Source organism: Colletotrichum higginsianum, chromosome 4 (genome assembly GCF_001672515.1).
Source record: "Colletotrichum higginsianum IMI 349063 chromosome 4, whole genome shotgun sequence".
Classification (NCBI taxonomy): domain Eukaryota; kingdom Fungi; phylum Ascomycota; class Sordariomycetes; order Glomerellales; family Glomerellaceae; genus Colletotrichum; species Colletotrichum higginsianum.
Window position 1 is genome coordinate 4,884,530 of NC_030957.1, and position 17,309 is coordinate 4,901,838.

At 57.5% G+C, this 17,309-nt stretch overlaps 6 protein-coding genes across 6 annotated transcripts; 4 read left to right on the forward strand and 2 right to left on the reverse strand.

The window, feature by feature from the left end:
• Positions 1-427: 427 nt before the first annotated feature.
• Positions 428-831, forward strand: CH63R_06801 (uncharacterized protein; the record flags this gene model as incomplete). The annotated part of the gene is made up of 2 exons (XM_018301776.1): positions 428-543; positions 615-831. The coding sequence occupies 2 exons, from the start codon at positions 428-430 to the stop codon at positions 829-831; spliced, it is 333 nt and encodes a 110-aa protein (XP_018159626.1).
• Positions 832-2,807: 1,976 nt separating this feature from the next.
• CH63R_06802 (Salicylate hydroxylase (Salicylate 1-monooxygenase)) lies at positions 2,808-4,208 on the forward strand (the record flags this gene model as incomplete). The annotated part of the gene is made up of 2 exons (XM_018301777.1): positions 2,808-3,064; positions 3,146-4,208. 2 exons carry the CDS (start codon positions 2,808-2,810, stop codon positions 4,206-4,208), a joined length of 1,320 nt encoding a protein of 439 aa, XP_018159627.1.
• A 1,035-nt stretch (positions 4,209-5,243) lies between these two features.
• Positions 5,244-9,460, forward strand: CH63R_06803 (RNA-directed RNA polymerase; the record flags this gene model as incomplete). Its single annotated transcript, XM_018301778.1, has 3 exons — positions 5,244-6,336; positions 6,435-7,214; positions 7,269-9,460. 3 exons carry the CDS (start codon positions 5,244-5,246, stop codon positions 9,458-9,460), a joined length of 4,065 nt encoding a protein of 1,354 aa, XP_018159628.1.
• A 683-nt stretch (positions 9,461-10,143) lies between these two features.
• CH63R_06804 (uncharacterized protein) lies at positions 10,144-12,144 on the forward strand (the record flags this gene model as incomplete). Its single annotated transcript, XM_018301779.1, has 1 exon — positions 10,144-12,144. One exon carries the CDS (start codon positions 10,144-10,146, stop codon positions 12,142-12,144), a length of 2,001 nt encoding a protein of 666 aa, XP_018159629.1.
• A 575-nt stretch (positions 12,145-12,719) lies between these two features.
• CH63R_06805 (Protein phosphatase 2C) lies at positions 12,720-14,323 on the reverse strand (the record flags this gene model as incomplete). The annotated part of the gene is made up of 2 exons (XM_018301780.1): positions 12,720-13,731; positions 13,806-14,323. 2 exons carry the CDS (start codon positions 14,321-14,323, stop codon positions 12,720-12,722), a joined length of 1,530 nt encoding a protein of 509 aa, XP_018159630.1.
• Positions 14,324-15,194: 871 nt separating this feature from the next.
• CH63R_06806 (Biotin synthase) lies at positions 15,195-16,593 on the reverse strand (the record flags this gene model as incomplete). Its single annotated transcript, XM_018301781.1, has 2 exons — positions 15,195-16,112; positions 16,258-16,593. The coding sequence occupies 2 exons, from the start codon at positions 16,591-16,593 to the stop codon at positions 15,195-15,197; spliced, it is 1,254 nt and encodes a 417-aa protein (XP_018159631.1).
• Between the last annotated feature and the right edge of the window lie 716 nt (positions 16,594-17,309).

The following is a 17,309-nucleotide window of genomic DNA, read 5'->3' on the forward strand; positions in this document are numbered from 1 at the left end:
ACAAACTCGCGAAGTGAAGCGAGCCGAGACAATGGCGTAGTAGCAGGTTACGCGGACTATCGTTTATCGACACAGCTAGCAGAGGGATAAGGTTCACTATCCGTGGACTGAGCCGCGGAGACATGTTTGATCCCTCGCAAATAGGTCTCAAATTGCCACACATAATATATTAACGTTATGTGGCATTGAGTGAAATAAGCATGACTTTAGAAAATTCACAAGGATGATTCACTTTCATGACAAGTCTCGGATCAGTCCCCAGTCGGTCTAGACATGAGCTTTCCCGTTTGTCGATAACGTTGTCGATCATAAAAGGCCTCTTCCCTCGCCCGTGTTACCGTTCCTGAGCACAACTTCATCCGAACTCGCCACACACACACACACCCATCTCAGTTCTTACCAGCTGATAGCCAAAGCAACAATCACTATGAAGTTTCTTCTCGTAACTCTGTTGGCAACGTTGGCAGCTGCCCTGCCATCAGCACCCTTGACCGAGGACTCTCTCGAGGCTCGCCAGTTGCCCGTCGCCTGCGACTGTACCCTGTAAGGAAGAAAAGAAATCCGAAACTACTGCCCATCACAATATTGAAGAAAGATGCTAACCGAAGACATAGGCGTGTATCGTCGTTGGTGTTTAGCGACAGAATCCCCGTCGGACAAGGCCGTATCCAGCGGAACATGCGTGTGGTCAACGGCAACAACCAGTTCTGCAGCGTGACCTTTGAGCGCGGGAACAACAACAAGTGTAACCTGTTCAGGCAAGTTGCAGGACCCAGCGGCGGCGGATGTACGCCGGCATCCGGCAGCCTGGAGTGTCATGAAGCGTTCTAGACGAGAGGGACGAACCTCTGCCTCCCGGCAAGGAGCCAGGAGATGGGGGACACAGTTCTGTAGACCGAAAAGCGTGCAGGAGAGTGATAGTGCACTTCCGAATAATATCCGTCGTCTCATCGCATCACGAAGCCTCCATCTTGTCACTGACATGCCTAAACACGCCTGGTCCCGAGGCCCCGTCCAGCGAGCGGCGAGTCTCGGTTCCTGAATCTCAACTCAAAACCAGTACTTCGGACGACATGTGTCGGGTCAATGAGAAGGCAGGGGGTGGGGGTCGATAGCGCTTTCAGCAACAGTGGGAGATGCAGCTTGCTGATGTTAAATTTGTCCGTGGGTTGAGACTAAAGGATGGTGTTCCCTTGGCGTATTGAGACTCATAAGAGTCGCAACTTGGCATAGGGTTTATTTGGCAATTCCTTGCAAGGGGCCCTCCTCTCTCATCGAGTGCAACATGAGTCGCGGGAATACTGGGGACGATCACGATCAAGGTGGCGCCTGGCTGCAGCCGGTGGGATAGCCGGGCCAGCGTCTGCGGCAGCGCCGGCAGAGTGAATAGAGTAGAAAAGGGAGCGAGCGACTCGTACCGGGTGAATTAAGAACGAACGCTCTAACTACTTGGCTCTTTGACTTGCAAGCTAGCCTGGGCGAGGCCCACTACAATAAAGACTGTCGTTTTCTCTGGGATTGTCGGTGCTGCAAAGCTCCATGAAACAGATCGACCTACTTCAACCTGTCAGATTCGTTGACCAACAACCACTTGTGTCCCCAGCCTGCTGCTGGCCTTCTGAATGCGAACTGGTGAGCATGGGCCAAAGCCATCGTGCTCCTTTTCGACAATCCGCCGGTTGAAGGGGCAGACGCCAGCCCTATTTGCCGCTTGTCTGGGATCTATCCAAGTTGGAAGTTTGGGAGCTGACTCGGAAACCCATTTCCCTTAGAGCGTCTTCATTTGCCAGATAGGTTGAATAAGTCAGTCAAGCGCAGCTTTGAAGAAAGAAGAAGGGAAAAGAAGGGGAAAGAAAAGTAGAATAAAACAAGAACAAAAAAACCACACCATTGAGTAGTTTCAAACTGCAAACACTAGTGGTGTTGGCTGGTGCTGTGATGGTCAGAAGCTAATCCGGCGAAAAGTGCTTTGCTTGACCTTGATTCTCTTCCCCGTCTCACCAACAAACACATTAAGAAGCCGGAGCCAAGTCCGCAACGATCACAACAGTTCGGGTTCAAAAGGAAACAACTCTATGCCTGCTCAGCGCAGGTCTCGCGACGTCTCAACTCGCAGACCACCAGCCTGAGGACATTGCCCACGTTCGCAAGCCCAGATTGGGGGTTGGGCTGGTTGGGAACACGCTTGGTCTTTATGGGCCCCAACCCACGGGCTGACGAATCGGCAACGTTATCCTTTTTCTTCCTCTTTTCTCCCCCCTTTTCAACAACACAAACGCACCGAGAACACTCTCAAGGGAACTCGGCAACCTATCATTGATTTCTTTTCGGGTTTCCGACTTCCGGTCTTATGCAGCGGTGGTGACCGGCTCCAGTTCCGGGCGTAGCGTCGGGAGTTGGCCGACACAACGATCCAAGGAGCAAGAAACGTGCCACACTGGGTGTCTTCATTGTGGACTTGGATGGTGCGAGACCGGCACCAAGCTGTCGGATTGGCTGTGGGGGAAGGCTTTTCCTGCGAGCTCTTTATCTGGACCCCGTTTCCAGGCGCGATGCGGGGTTGTCGAGTGTGGTATCACCATCTCAGGACGATATGGCGTCACGCCGGGTTCGGCTCCGAACCCCACCCAGCCAACGTTATCTTCAGTCCGGGGCCGCCAACGGCGAACCCCGGGAGGCCATGTCTGTTCATAAATGCGATGAGGAACCCCCCGTGTCCGTAGACATGTCCAGCAGTCGCGTGGTGTGCTGAGTGCTCCGCATTGATAAGCTTTATCATTGTTTGTGAAGACCTCGATCAAGCAACCATGAGCGACAACCAGCAACGGCTCCAAGTCGTCATTGTCGGCGCCGGCATCGCAGGACTCACGGCGGCCATTGCGCTGAGCAACCACCCCGGCATCGACGTCCAGATTTACGACAAGGCGAGAGAACTCCGAGAGGTCGGGGCGTCGATTGCGCTAGGGCCGAACGGTCTGCGGACGTTGGAAAAGCTGGGCATTCACAATGCACTCGACGATGACATTGCGTTTCGCAACAAGTCGGGGTACCCCATGATTTACCGGTAAGAAGAAGGAGAGCGACAAACCTCAAAACGATTCTCCTCGTGGCGGGTTGATAGAGCGGTTGTTGATGTCTAGAACAGCCACTACAAGACTGGCGAGATCGTCTCGGTCGACGAGCACCGCGGCGAAATCGAAGCCCGCCACAAGACGGCACGTTTCTACCGTCCGCATCTGCAGCAGGCTCTGCTCAAGCACATCGACCCTGCCAGGATACACCTCAACAAGGCCTTCAAGACCATTAGCAATGACGAGTCGACAGGGAGGCTGGCCATCAGCTTCACAGACGGCACGGCGGTCGCGGCAGACATCCTCCTCGGCGCGGACGGTATCCACTCGGGGGTGCGAAGCTTCTACGTGCCGTCATCTCGGTCAAAGTGGACGGGGTGGACGGCGTTCCGCGCGGTGTACCCCATTTCGCACCTCTCGCACATCCCCGATGTCCCAGACGAAGCAGAGCACTGGTGGGGGATCGACCGGACCTGGTTCATGTCGAAGCTGGGCAGGGATCTCTTCTGCATCGTCGCGTCCCACCAGAGCGACCCTGACGCGCCGGATGCGTTGTACAAGGAGACGGTCTGGAACACGGACAGCGATGTCAACCTGCTCAAGGAGCACTACAAGGACTGGCACCGGCTGGTGCGGGAGATCATCGAGGCGACGCCGGCGGACTCGTTAAAGGTGTACCCCAACGCATCGGCACACGGGCTGGACAGCTGGGTTCTGGGGGCGGACAGGGTGACGTTTGCCGGCGACGCGGCGCACGCACACGGCGGAGCGTTCGCGGCGGGCGGCAGCCTGGCCATCGACGACGCGTGGGCGTTTGCGGCGTCCATCCAGCACGTCTTCCCGCCCTCGGCGACCGAGGTGCCGACGGCGGCCGACATCAGCAGGGCGTTGCGGCTGTACGAGCAGACCAGGAAAGCACACACGGACCGAGTGCTGGATACGGTGCACTCGACGAACACGAAGAAGGTCGAGAGGCTGGCCGTGGCGGAGACGGACGAAGGGCTGCGGGCGCGGATGGTGAACCGGGTCGAGCCGGTCTGGATCCACGAGCATGATGTTGAGGCGGTGTTCAAGCAGGTGCTGGCGGATGAGGCGAGGACGAGGGGATCTGCGGTGCAGGTAGAGAGCCGGCTTTGAATGATGAGCCGATTTGATGTGTCTTCCTTGTCATTGTGTTGGTGTGTTGGCGTGTTGGTGTATGGCAGCCGGTGGCAGGTTGGATCGTGGACGGTGGCTAGTGGCTAGTGGCTGGTGCTAATGGCTACAGTGGGGGTCCCGAGATCCGGTGTGCCTGTATTTCAGAAGGGGCTAACTAATCTCAGACTTTTGGGTTGGGACTGTAGTGATGATCGCTGGTGATAGCTGCCCCCCCCGCGCGCTAGATTAGATCCCGTGGTGGCTAATGAACCACTATCTCACTGTACCTGAGCCTTGTCCTAGCCGTCAATTCTCTTCCTGATTTTCGTCCATTCATTGAGCTTCTCATGGACCCACATGGACCCCTCCCGTCCCGGTCTCTCTTTTGGCAGGCAGGCCCGTCCCTTCCTCCTTCCTTCAGCGATGCCGCCTTGCAACGGAAGGTGGCTCCGTACCTGAAGACCCCTCCTCCTTCCCTCCTCCTCAGCTTAGGTAGCTCCCGTCCTCTTCTTGGGGTGTTCGTACCTGAGCAGCTTAGGTAGTTGTAGTTACAGATACCTAGGTACCTAGGTATCTGGATACCATTGACACTTCACGCAAACAACCGCAAGCCGACAAACAAGCCTCACTGCCTTGTTCACCCTTGCCTCTTTCTTTCTTTCCCCCATGTTTCGCGCCTCTCATCGGACCCAAATACGCGCCCGTTGCACCTATTAATTTCTTACCCCTCACCGCCAACCTACAAAGAAAGCCACGCCGTTGAGCCGTCCATCAACACGGCGAAGGCGCCTTATTCGACCATCTTGCTGGCGCCGTTTCAGCTTGGATGTTGGCATTTCCTCGCTGCGATCCAATGTCTCGATAACTAGTAACGGCATCATGATTCGAATCGTCACGCAACCCTTCCACTGCTTGCACCTAACACTCAACACTTGCCTACCTTCAGGCTCGGGTGAGTGCTCCTAGACCTAGAGCCTCCCTGATATGCCACCCGCTTCTAACCTCGTCTTGCTACCTAAGCTTCTTGACTCGAACATGACACCGCAAGAAGAATCTCTCCTCGCAGTCCCCAGGACGCCCAAGAAACCCAATCAGAGCGACCCGGTTCGAGAGGTGATCGACAAGCTCAACCGCGACTATAATGTCTCAATAAAGGTACCCGACGTTACCCTTACGCCTTCGGCCACGCGCGAACGCGCCCAACAGGACGCCGCATTTGCCCGCAGCGAGGAGATTGTGCGACAGCTTCGATACCACTGTTTCCATCCCACTCTTCTTGACAGAATCTTGTACTCCTTCCACCTGGAAGCCCGCGCTGCCAGCCAAAAATGGATCCGACTATACGACGGCGACGGCGACGACGACGCAGTCGTCCCAGACCCAACAGCCCCCCCGAGGGCAGAGTCTTCGGGACAGGTTCTGGAGTTCCAGGAGATCTTCATCAGCATCTTGAACCAGGCTCGACCACGCCAGCCAAAGTTTAGGACCTTCACTCGAGCCCACACTGGTCCAGCCGCCTACGCCAGCGCCGATATGTCCATGTCCAAGAGAAGACCCGAAGTGGACACTGAGGTAAACTTGACCAAGAAGGTAAAGGGCAATCTTATGGACAGCAAGGGCAGTGGTCAGAGGGTTTCTGATGCTCTGGACTTTGTTCCTATTCGCTCGCGGTCCGTCATTTCCGAGCCTTCGGCAGCAAAGTTCAGCAGAGACGTCCGAGAACCTCTCAGATCAAAAACGGCGTGCAGTGTACGAGAGAGCGTCTACGGCAACACTTCATTCTCAACAGCTGCAAGCACCAGCCGGGCCTCGCTCTTCTCCGTGGTCGACGGATGCCTTCCGGGTACCCAGGAGACGATACCGGCTCCAATCGAAGAGGAACTCGCTAGCTGTCTGCCGCCTGCTCGCGAGCCAACCTCTTTCGTGGAACACGACCTAGAGACGTCGTCGAAGGCCGTCAGGAAACCAACAGAACCTGCCGCACCTATTCCACTTGCCAGTTCGCCCGGTGCAACGGGCAATTCCGAGATCTCGGCTTTCGATGATCCCATTTTTTGCAAGCTTCAGAAACCCCTTGCTCGACAATCGGAGCCGAACAACCTTCTGTCACGGCTCGAAGCCTCCTGGCGTGAGTCATCTCAATCCACCCGTGTTGTCGCATAGACATCCACTGCCAACGCGGCGCTGTCTTACGAAGAACCGAATCGAAAGCTGACCAGAAGACAGCCAGGTTTCCGTGCTGGCTCAACCGCGCCCCCTTCGCAGTTGCATGGGAGGCCACCCGCATTGCAGTCCATTGCGGTGTTGACTTGGGAGAGGTGGTGGATATGACGTACGCCGAAAAATGGATCAACTACAATGAGCTCCGAAAGTCCCTCCTGGCGCATCCCTTATTCGCTGGCAAGTCGTTCCCAGAGAGGCCCGAGCCAGAGGCGTGGGCTGCAGCAATGGCCGGGTTCAAGACTGTTCGTGGACAGCACGTTGTCTTCTCCGCGTCTCTTGGCCAAGTTTCCCGAGCGAAGAAGGGTCCCATCTTTACACTGTCCATGTCGCCAGTCTCGCTGGATCAGGGCTGTCGTCTACATCGCCGTTTTGGCTCCGATCGCTTCTTGGAACTTTTGGTCCCGTCTCCCAACTCTTGGGAGGCGCCCATCGATACCCGGGAAGCTTCACAACAAACTATTCTCTGGCTCTCTTCAAAACTACATTATCTTGCTGGGAGAAAGTGGCGCGCGTTTTTCTCGAGGGATGCAGGTTACAAGATGCCCCAGAAGGGGCTGAATCTCCGTCAAGAGCCGAAGCCCGTTTTCCGAGAGAGAGTGAGCCTCTTCGCCGAAGACGGCAACAGTTTTCATCCAACCTCACCACGTGGAACATTGTTGTCCAGCGATAACCTTCGGGAGCTGAGGGTGAAGTGTAGGGTTTCCGAGATGCTTGACTGGCTTCTGCAGTTCGACCAAAATCAGAAACAACCATATCTGAAGTTGTTCTCCCGCATACAGCTCGGTAAGTCTCGTACATGCCGCCTCGCAACTAGCGTCTAGACTGATTCCTGTCCAGGCCTCAGCAAGACCATGCCGGTGATCGTCCTCGAACTCAGCCAGATACGAAATCGTGGCAAAGACCTTCGCTCGCCAATTGACATGGTCATGAACGACGGTATCGGACGCATGTCGCGCTCGCTGGCACGCAAGGTCCGAGACGTCCTTGGCCTGAGTGATGTGCCGTCTGCGATCCAAGGCCGATTTGGTCCCGCCAAAGGCATGTGGCTCACGGACATCTCGGAGGAAGACGGCAAGCTCTGGCTTGAGACATGGCCATCGCAACGGAAATGGGACTCCGACTTCAAAGACCCAGAGCACCGCACCCTCGAAGTGCGCTCACATGCGATGGACACCAAATCTGCCAGCCTCAATCTTCAGTTTCTCCCCGTCATGGAAGACCGGGCTATCGACAAGGACCTGATGCGAGAGACTATCGGCAAGAACCTTGTTGACGAGCTGAATCGCGAAATCGAAGAACAGAAAAACGCCATGAAATACTCTCTGCTGTTCCGACAATATGTCAACAAGGGTGCCTCTACTAGGAAGCAGCGGCTTACCAACGGTCGCATACCGTTCTTGGGTGGTCTTCCCGACTCGTCGGAAGAGAGGATGAACTTTCTCATCGATGGCGGGTTTGAGCCCCAGTCGCAGAAATACCTCCAAGACCTAAGCTGGAGCCTCAGGCGTGCGCATTGCGACAAACTACTCAAGAAAATGAGCATCAAGGTGCCCGAGTCGGCTTATCTCTTCATGGTCATTGACTTTTGGAACGTCCTCGAGGAGGGCGAGGTCCACCTGTGCTTCTCCTCCAAGTTCCAGACTGACACCTTTTCGGATTCGATGCTCCACGGCTGCGACGTGCTGGTGGCGCGCTCACCAGCGCATTTCGTGAGCGACGTGCAGAGAGTCAAAGCTGTCTTCAAGCCAGAGCTTCATGCAATAAAAGACGTCATCGTCTTCTCGGCCAAAGGAAACGTGCCTCTCGCAGACAAGCTGTCGGGTGGTGACTACGACGGAGACAAGGCTTGGGTTTGCTGGGACCCGGCCATTGTGTTGAACTTCAAGAACGCAGAGACGCCCGCAAGCCCCAGCTTGGAACGGTATCTACGGAAAGACAAAACGACATTTGCCGACCTTGTTGTGCCCTCACGGGGTAAACCAGATGCCGTGTCCGACATGGTCAACCGCGGGATTGCCTTCAGCATGCGCCCGAGCTACTTGGGAAGCATCACGAATTTCAAGGAGAGGCTTTGCTATCACCTGAACAGTGTCAACAACGAGTACGCACTCAAGCTGAGCGCTCTCCTCAGCAACCTTGTGGACCAAGCGAAGCAGGGAATTGAGTTTACCGGCGATGACTGGAAAGCATTTTGCCGCGAGCAGCTTGATAGCCACATGTCCAGTGGCCTGGAAGAGCCGGCTTATAAAAGCGATAGTTGGTCATGTAGCGGGAAGCCGGCGCACATCGTTGACTATCTCAAGTTCTCTGTGGCCAAGCCGACCGTCGAAGCTGAGCTACAGAAGTTACATAAGGCAATGAACTCAAGATCTTTAGGCAGATCAGGACATAGTTTAGGGCTTCACAGCCTGAAAGACAACGACGAAGAAGCAAAAGCCGAGTATTGGGATGCCGATCTTGCTAAACCACACGAGATCGTCAGGGAGCTCGCAACAACGAACCCCGAGTTGAAGAAAATTCTAGAGAATCTGATGAATGATCTCAGGGACCTCGAGAGGAAGTGGAGCACAGCAATGGCCACGGACAAGGAAAAGGACAATGCAGAGGTTCGCCATCGCATTCTCGAAGTCTACGAGTCGTGGCGCAACATCCAACCTCGGTTGAATTCCGACTCGGATGAGCCGCTCGATCCCATGGTCAAGGCACTACTTCTGCAGCCCTACCTGGGAGACGATTTCACGCAATGGGCTCTACTCCGCGCGAGCATGTTGTTTAAGCAATGCTACAAGCACAAGCCAGCATTTGTGTGGCGTATGGCGGGTATTCAGCTACAGTACATCAAGTCGATGACCATGGCGGACCGCGACAGCGTCCCCGTCGCTGTGGTGCCGAGTATGTATGCCGCTTTGAAACCAGACAGCAAGTACATAATGCAGGCTGTCTCTAGAATGACAGAAGAGGGCTCGGAGTACCCGGTACTCGAATCTGATGGCGAGAACGACTGGCAAGATTGGGAAGGGGATGAGTGAGGTCTTCACACTACATTTTTCTAGAAGGGCTAACCAAGTCATCGTGACTCCAGCACTCAAGTTTTCGCCGGAGAAACCGGGTTCAGGGCGGTAGAGGAATTGCGGCGATGAGTTTTGAAGGAGTTTCTAATGATGATGGATGACAACCATCAGTTTTAGAATCATGTCGGAAGCATCCAGCGGATACCATTTGTATTACAAGCCTGTTGGCACGTGTGAGTATTTGGACCATGTTTTCCTCGTTGCGTCTGAATCACAGGAGCGAAACAAGACAATCCTCTTTCTTTCTTCACTTCACCTCCTGGCGAACCCCTTTGATCTCTGGCCGAAACCTTGTGTTTCTTGTCGGCCACGATGGTTACGAGCCATAGATGAACATCCAACCATAGCCGCCGACCTTTGCGGAAGACCTCGACCGATTCTGGACCCAAACAACTCAAAACAATGGATCTTTGATTCCGTAGACCACACACGCGTCGAACTCTCTAGGCCAACCCGAGCCGTGGTACGTCAAACATTTCCCAGCTGAGCTCTTATAAAATGCCACGCCGAACTACTTTGTGCTCTTTCAGAAAACCCACCCCACCCACAGACACCAATCTTGCTCACATGCTGCCTGTACAGTGAGTGTTACGGTCTCCCATCGTTAACATACCGAGATACCGTTCCATACGACAAACAGCATGGAAGCCCAGGACAGGGCCCACCGGCCCATCACCACTCGCCGCGCTCATGTGCCCACCAAGTCTCCTGCCGTAGGACCGTCTTCCCGCCCAGACATTGCCTCTCAGAGAAGCGTTACGGTTCGCAAGATCTGCCAGGATCCGTTGCGGTGTCTGAACGGACCCGGGCTGCACTCCCATCTGGTTCAAGTGCCCCGCGCACCGCAGCAGGCCGCTAGTGCCTCTAGTTCGACAACGAAGCAGGGTGGGCCGATCCTGAAGAGAATGCGTCCCGAACTCTTACACGCGGAGGTTTCCGTTGAGAAGAGAGCCAGAGCAAGAGACGAGCAGCAGAAGCAGCAGCTTCGGGACATGCCACAGTCGGAGTCCGTCGCGATGCCTGCTGAGCCGCCAGCCGAGGTCGTGGGTGCCCCCTCGCGCCCTGATCATGATGGAAGGTCTGGCGAGAGGAAACCGCCAAAGTACGAAGGGGCCGTGAAAAAAACTGAAGACACTCCTGTGAAAACACTGGCTGACTGGGCGTCGGAGCTGATGAGGGCCCGCGAGCAAAGAGCTGCGGATGCCCGTGCCGAGCGTGCTCCCGCCGCCGGCGAGAAGAAGAAGCCGGGGCCACGACACAACATGTTGACGGGGAGGGAGGACACGGCCAAGATCTCGGTTGACGGCAGCATTCAGCGGGTGGCCCAGCTCGCACCGGCCTACCTCTCGCCAAACCTTCTGAGCGGCGCGTCGCTCGGCGGCGATGCCTACGGCCATGCCTGCAACCACTGGCATCCCGTCAACGGGATCGCCGCTGGGTCGAGTACGGTCTTCTCGCAGCCCTTGAATACCGCCAGCGTCCGCGCGCCATGGACCAGCGTTCCGGATGTTTGTGCGGTCCCGTTGTGCATGCAGCAGGCGATGAGTGGTTCGCCACGATCTCCCGCGGATGTGTCTGCGGGCGGGCGAGATGACCCGATATGCGCGCTCCACTACGAGTTGCGAGCCGAAAGTGAACTACGGATGCAAGAGCTGCGCAAGAGTTGCCTGAAACGACAACGCGAGGAAGAAAAGGAGAAGCAGTCGGAGCAGCCGAGGCAGCCCGACAAGGCCGACGCCTGCACTTTCAACGTCCAGGAGGCGTACCGCGAGCTCCTGGACAAGCTCGTCCGCTGGCAGATCTCGACGACGGAGGGCGTGCAGGCCATCAAGGACGAGCTGGGCAGGTTCACCATCACGCCTACGTCCGCAACTGCGCCAGAGGCCGAAACCGGCAAGGGGCCGTCTGAGCTGGACGCCGTCGATACCGAAATCCGCCCCGGCGCCAACGAGACCGGGAAGGCAAGGAAGGCAGGGGAAGCCGGCCAAGGTCCCGAGACGAGCTCGACGGACCCCGATGGTTCCTCCGGCGAATACGTCCAGCCGTGGATCGCGGATGCGGTTCGGGTGGCGGGGGGTAAGGACGTGTCGGGTAACGAGCGGCACCCCTACTCTGGCTGCGACTCCTCTGTCCGCGTGAGGCCTACAGCCCCTGCACCGGGCAAGCCGGCCATGCCACCCATCGAGTCCACCACTTTGTCCACGCTGATGGCGGATGCCGAGGAAGCGCCACCAAGTGACAAGCGGCCCGGGGACGGAGACGCCGGCGAGGTGGCCAGTCTGGCTCTGCCTGCTTCTGGCGGGGACGAGTACAAGCCTTGGGTGCAGCAGTCTGACGTGAGGAAGCGTTTCGAAGAGAGGAAGCGTAACAAGGCGAGGAAGCGCGACGAGTCGAAGGCCAAGGAAGAAGCCAGGATGGAGGCCCAGAGCTTGGCGTTCGACGTCGTGGACGCCTCGGAGGGGGACAACCCCGGGGACGAGTACGTCGTCGACGAGGTTACGGCCTGCGAGAGTGGGCGGGAGGATGACGGCGCGGCCATGTGCAACGTTTCTCGCAAGGGGATTCCCGAGATGGCGAAAACGACGACGGCGGCGGAGGCGGCAGAGGCGGCGCTTATGGACGAGGATTTTGTCCTTCTTTGAGGGGGCGGAGGAGGCACTGAGGGTGAGGAGGTTTTTGTTCTGATGTTTCGGGTATGGGATGGGAAGGATAGTACAATATAGAATAATGATAGCCGTCCGTTCGGTAAAGCACAACGATGGAAGCACCGATTAGCTGACTGAGAAGCACGCAGGCGCTTGAGCAGGTGGCGCCATACTCACCCTCTTGGTCAACCCCAGTGATCCTAGTATCGAGGCGGTGGAAAGAGAAAACATCCTCCATGATGGAGTACCCCTTGGAGCTGTGACGCGAAGACAAGCCCAGGACGCGCTTGGAAAAACAACTTCCCCGGGTTTGATTCGATGTTGCTACTCGAGGGACTTGTTTTGGACATGGAAAGTATATGGTGTCATTGTGTATATGTCTGCTGGTTCTCTAGCCATTGGGCTTTGGTTTGTTTTATCGAAATGACGATCAATTCGTGTAAATTCATGTCACTCCTCGAGTTTTTGCAGCGGCTGGCAATGGCACCGACAGTCAATAACACGCCCATCCCAGAAGAAGCCTAAACGCCGCCGCCCCGACCCAACGCAACCCCAGCGACTATAATTCCCCTTCAGTCCGCCTTGGCCGGGTCCTGGAAGAAAATGACCTGCACGGTAATGTCGTCCCTGACGCTCCTCGACAAGGGGGGGTACGCGAGTGCCGCGCCGGTGAAGAGGGTCCTGCGCGTGCCGCCGAGGGCGTTCTTGATCAGATGCACGGCGGCGTTGTCGAGGTCCTCGACGACGAAGTGCTCGGGCGTGGCGGACCACGTCGGCCAGCCGCCCGACGTCTCGAACCCGCTTGGGGCCCTCGGGGTGCGGGCCAGCTTGTCCCTGGGCGTCTTCTCGCCGGCCTTCTTGGCGGCGATCCACTGCGAGACGCACTCGACGGCGTTCTCGGAGGACATGTGGTCCCACAGGCCATCGGAGGCGAGGATGGCAAAGTCCGGGCCGCGGATCTTGGTCGTGGTCACGACCGGGGCGGCCGTCATGTATGGCGGGGTCGCGTACTTGGGACGCGGAGACGTGCCGAAGAAGTTCTGGTGGATGTGCTTGATGAAGTCCTCGGTCCACTTCCAGCGGTGGTCGCCAAAGGCGCGCGTCACGGCGATGCCCAGCAGACGGCCCGACTTCTTGTCGAGGATGCCGTCCTCGCCAGGGTGTTCGCTGGAGACGCGACGGAACTCGTCCTCGTTGCGGCCGGTCTGGTCCTTGGAGAGCTCGAGGGCGGAGTAGGAGGCCGCGCCGGGCGCGAGGGAACCCAGGACGGCGCGCGAGTCGCCGGTGCAGGCGACGCGGAGGGTCGAGGTGGCCGGGTCGAAGACGGACAGCAGGGCGCAGGAACCGGCGATGGCGGGAGCGATGGCGGCCATGACCCTGGAGTCGGCGGGCTCGACGGTGCCGGCCTTGAGACCCTCGACGGCCTTGACGGCGTTGGACATGATGAGGTCGTCGAGATCGGTGAAGGCGCCGACGATGGCCGCGCCCACGGCCGCGTCGTCGGTGTCACGGCCGAGCCGAGCGATAGAAGAGGACACAGCAGGAATAAGGGCGCTCTGGAGCAGTAGTGAGGTCGCCCAGCCTCTGCGTAGGCACCATTAGCAGCGTTTCTTGGACTTGAGGCACCGGGGCACGAAGGACAGATGAAACAGACTCACGCGTGGCCGTCATAGACGCCGTTGAAGAGAGTCTTGGACCCCCCTACTCCCGGGGCGAGGGAGTAGGCCATGTGGTCCTCGACAGGATGGTTGCTTGCGACCCTCGCGGCGTGGATATGGGTTTCCTTGCCCTCGGCGCTGAAGGACCCCACAAAGACGTCCTCGCGCAGCTTCGCATCGGCCTTTTCGAAGCTGCCCTCCTCGACGGGCGTCTTGGCCAGGGACGCGAGGTCGACGGGGCCGGGCTTCAGGCTGGGGATGGCGCCGCCGGTCTTGGACTTCTTCCCGTCGCGAAGCAGGGCCGATAGACCCCATCCGCCGATGCCGGAGACGAGGAACACGGCGATGAGCTGCGGCGGACGGAACGGGCTGGACGAGCCTCGGGTCGTGTAGGGCCGCGATCGTGACCAGCGAAGCGGCGCCGGTGAAGGCCGGAAGGTGAACGGCGCCGAGACTCGGAGGGCGACACCGGCACCGGGGCCGGCGCCGGTGGATGGGCGACATGCACGATGCAGCATCGTGGGCGTCGTCTTTGTCGACGTCTTGGCGGCTGCTCGGGTGATTGCTCTGGGCGTGGAGGATTTGTGCTGGATTATCGGATTCTATTTGCTAGGCTGGGTAAATGAAGAGAGGGAGATGATGAGTGAGGAAAAGAAAAAAGAAAAGGAAGAGTCGCGCGTGACAAAGGTGAGAAACAGCGTTGCCGTCGTTGTTACTGTGGCAGGTCCTCGCGTGCGCATTCCTTCCTTCCTTCCTCTACTTCTGCGCGCCAGGGGCACGGACCGCATGACACCTGTCATGACAGGGTATGAGAATATGAGTGAGGGATGAGTAAGATTCAAATGAGAGTAAGAGTGAGATTCAGATCGAGAGTGAGAGTGAGAGTGAGATTGAGAATGAGTGTGAGTGTGAGATTGTCAGTGGGGATCGCGTCGACGTAGGATTCAACTCTTCTTGCATCATTTGTCGTCTTCGATTGGTGCGGCTCACAGGATCTCCGATCAATGCGTGGCTGACTGTTGTGGTCTGTATCAGGTCTCTTGTTGTCTGCAAACGACGAGAATGTTTTTCTCTTCCTGGATAATCTCACGGGATGTGTCCTGTCTATTTTGTTCCAGCTCCCGCCCAGACGAAAGTGAAGTTGATTGGAGTTGAACCCGTTCTTGTAGTCTCGTCACCGTCTCATCACGCAAATACGTTGAGTTCTCCAAGTCGATTCACTCCACCGTTGTTGACAAGAACGCAATCTCGGAGGATTCACTGATACCCAAGTTCTCAGTAACAAGGGCCATCTTATCTTGTGTAAATCGCTCGAAAGGACCCATCCATACGTGTTGTCTTGTCTCCCCACACTCCATCCTCGATGATTCAACCTCCGCAGCTCAACATCTACAATTCAACCTCGGCCACCGGCGTCGCCGACTTGTTGAAGCTCTTCATCGGCTCGAGCCCCCATCGTCCGAACATGGCATTGTCCTCGTCCCAGCTGTTGCAGTCCGTCGTCAGCATCTTCTCGCCCGTGAAGATGGCGTTGGCGCCGGCCATGAAGCACAGCGCCTGCTTCTCCTCCGACATGGTCTTGCGGCCGGCGGCGATGCGGATGATGGTCGCCGGCATGATGACGCGCGCGGTCGCGATGGTGCGGAGCATGCTCGAGAACTGGATCGGCGTGCGGTCGCCCAGCGGCGTGCCCTTGATCGGCACGAGCGCGTTGACGGGGAAGCTCTCCGGGTGCGACGGCAGCGTCGACACCGTGTGCAGCAGGCCGATGCGGTCGTCCGACGACTCGCCGAGCCCGAGGATGCCGCCCGAGCAGACGTTGATGCCCGCGTCGCGCACGTGGCTCAGCGTCTTGAGCCGCTCGTCGTAGCTGCGCGTCGAGATGATGGACGGGTAGAACTCGCGGCTCGTGTCGACGTTGTGGTTGTACGCCGTCAGCCCGGCCTCCTTGAGCTCCCGGGCCTGCTGGTCGTCGATCATGCCGAGCGTGACGCACACCTCCATGCCCATGCCGCGCACGCCGCTGACCATGGCCTTGATGTTCTTGAGGCTGTTCTTGCGCCCGCGCATGTCCCGCCACGCCGCGCCCATGCAGAACCGCGTGCTGCCGTTCTCCTTGGCCGTGCGCGCCGCCGCGAGCACCGACTCGACGCTCTCTACCTTCTTCGCCTTGAGGCCCGTCCCGTCCTGGTACCGCGTCGACTGCGCGCAGTACGAGCAGTCCTCGGTGCACCCGCCCGTCTTGATGTTCATGAGCGTGCAGAGCTGCACCTCGGAGGGGTTGTGGAATCGGCGATGGATTGAGCCCTATTTGTCCCGTCATCAACAAGTTAGTCGTGCCGTGCTTGGAGGGTATGGGTTGTTGTTGTCGTCGTTGTATCTTGTCGTTTTGTTTGTTTGTTTAGGGGTAGAGAGGGGGGGGGGGGGGGGGGGGGGGGGTCCAACGACGTACAGCTTGGAAGGCCAGCTCCATCAGCGGCTGGTAATAGATGGCAGAGATCTCTTCTCTCGTCCAGTCGTGCCTGACAGTAGTCGCGCTCGCCGCTTTCTGCAGGATCTTCTTGGCCTCGACGGCCCGTTGCGTCGCGGCGAGACCCGCGTCCTCCACCGGCGGCGGAGGAGCCGGTGCGATGCCGACGGCCTCCGCGACCGAGGACATGGATGCTCGTGATACGACCGGCAGCTGCTTGTGGGTGGCCCTTGAAAAGAGAGAGGGCCGTTCGACCGCCGTTCGACCAAGGCCGCGAAGAGCGGCAGCTCTGGCTACAGCCACTGCGTTGGCTTTCATGGCTCTTTACTGGATATCGACAAGATACCCCGATGATCGAGTGAGTGTAACGCTTTTGTTTGTTTTTCTGAGTCGGCCCTCGAGTTACTTTCTCAACGTACACAAGGCAATCCTCTCAGAAACGGCTGTGTTTGGCCTTTCGTACACCAAAACGACACACAAAAGGTATGACTACGATGTATGTCCACAGCAAAGACGACGAGATGAGTCTTCGGCTACAAAATGAGGGGTGAGGGGTTTTGAAGCTCGAAGGTTCCCGCCTCACCACCTCGGGATTCGGTCGATCATCTAGCCTCCCCCCTCCCCTCCTATCCTTACATGCTTCATGTAGTGTACTCAAAAGAGCTCGGCTGGACGCGGCAGGGAGACTAGACGGGCACCAGCACGCCGCAGCTACCAACACTGAACCGTCGGTTATACACCCCTATGTACGCGCATATGGGGTGGTTAGGACGAGCTTGGCGAGCTCCCGCAGCTTCGGCTTACCGGATACGACAGTAGCTAGAACTGCGAGAAAGATTGGTGGAAAGCATCGGTGGGGGGGGAGGTTGAGAGGGGGAAGGGTAGGGGAGGGGAGCATGCAGAGAGCTGACAGGGGAGAGGTCATCTTGAAAAGAAACGACACGATAGGGCGCGAGTTGATATTACAAAGTACTACCGTTGACCCCGGAGACACAATCCATCCAGCCGCTGGGTGTAGACGCAGCGATGTGGAT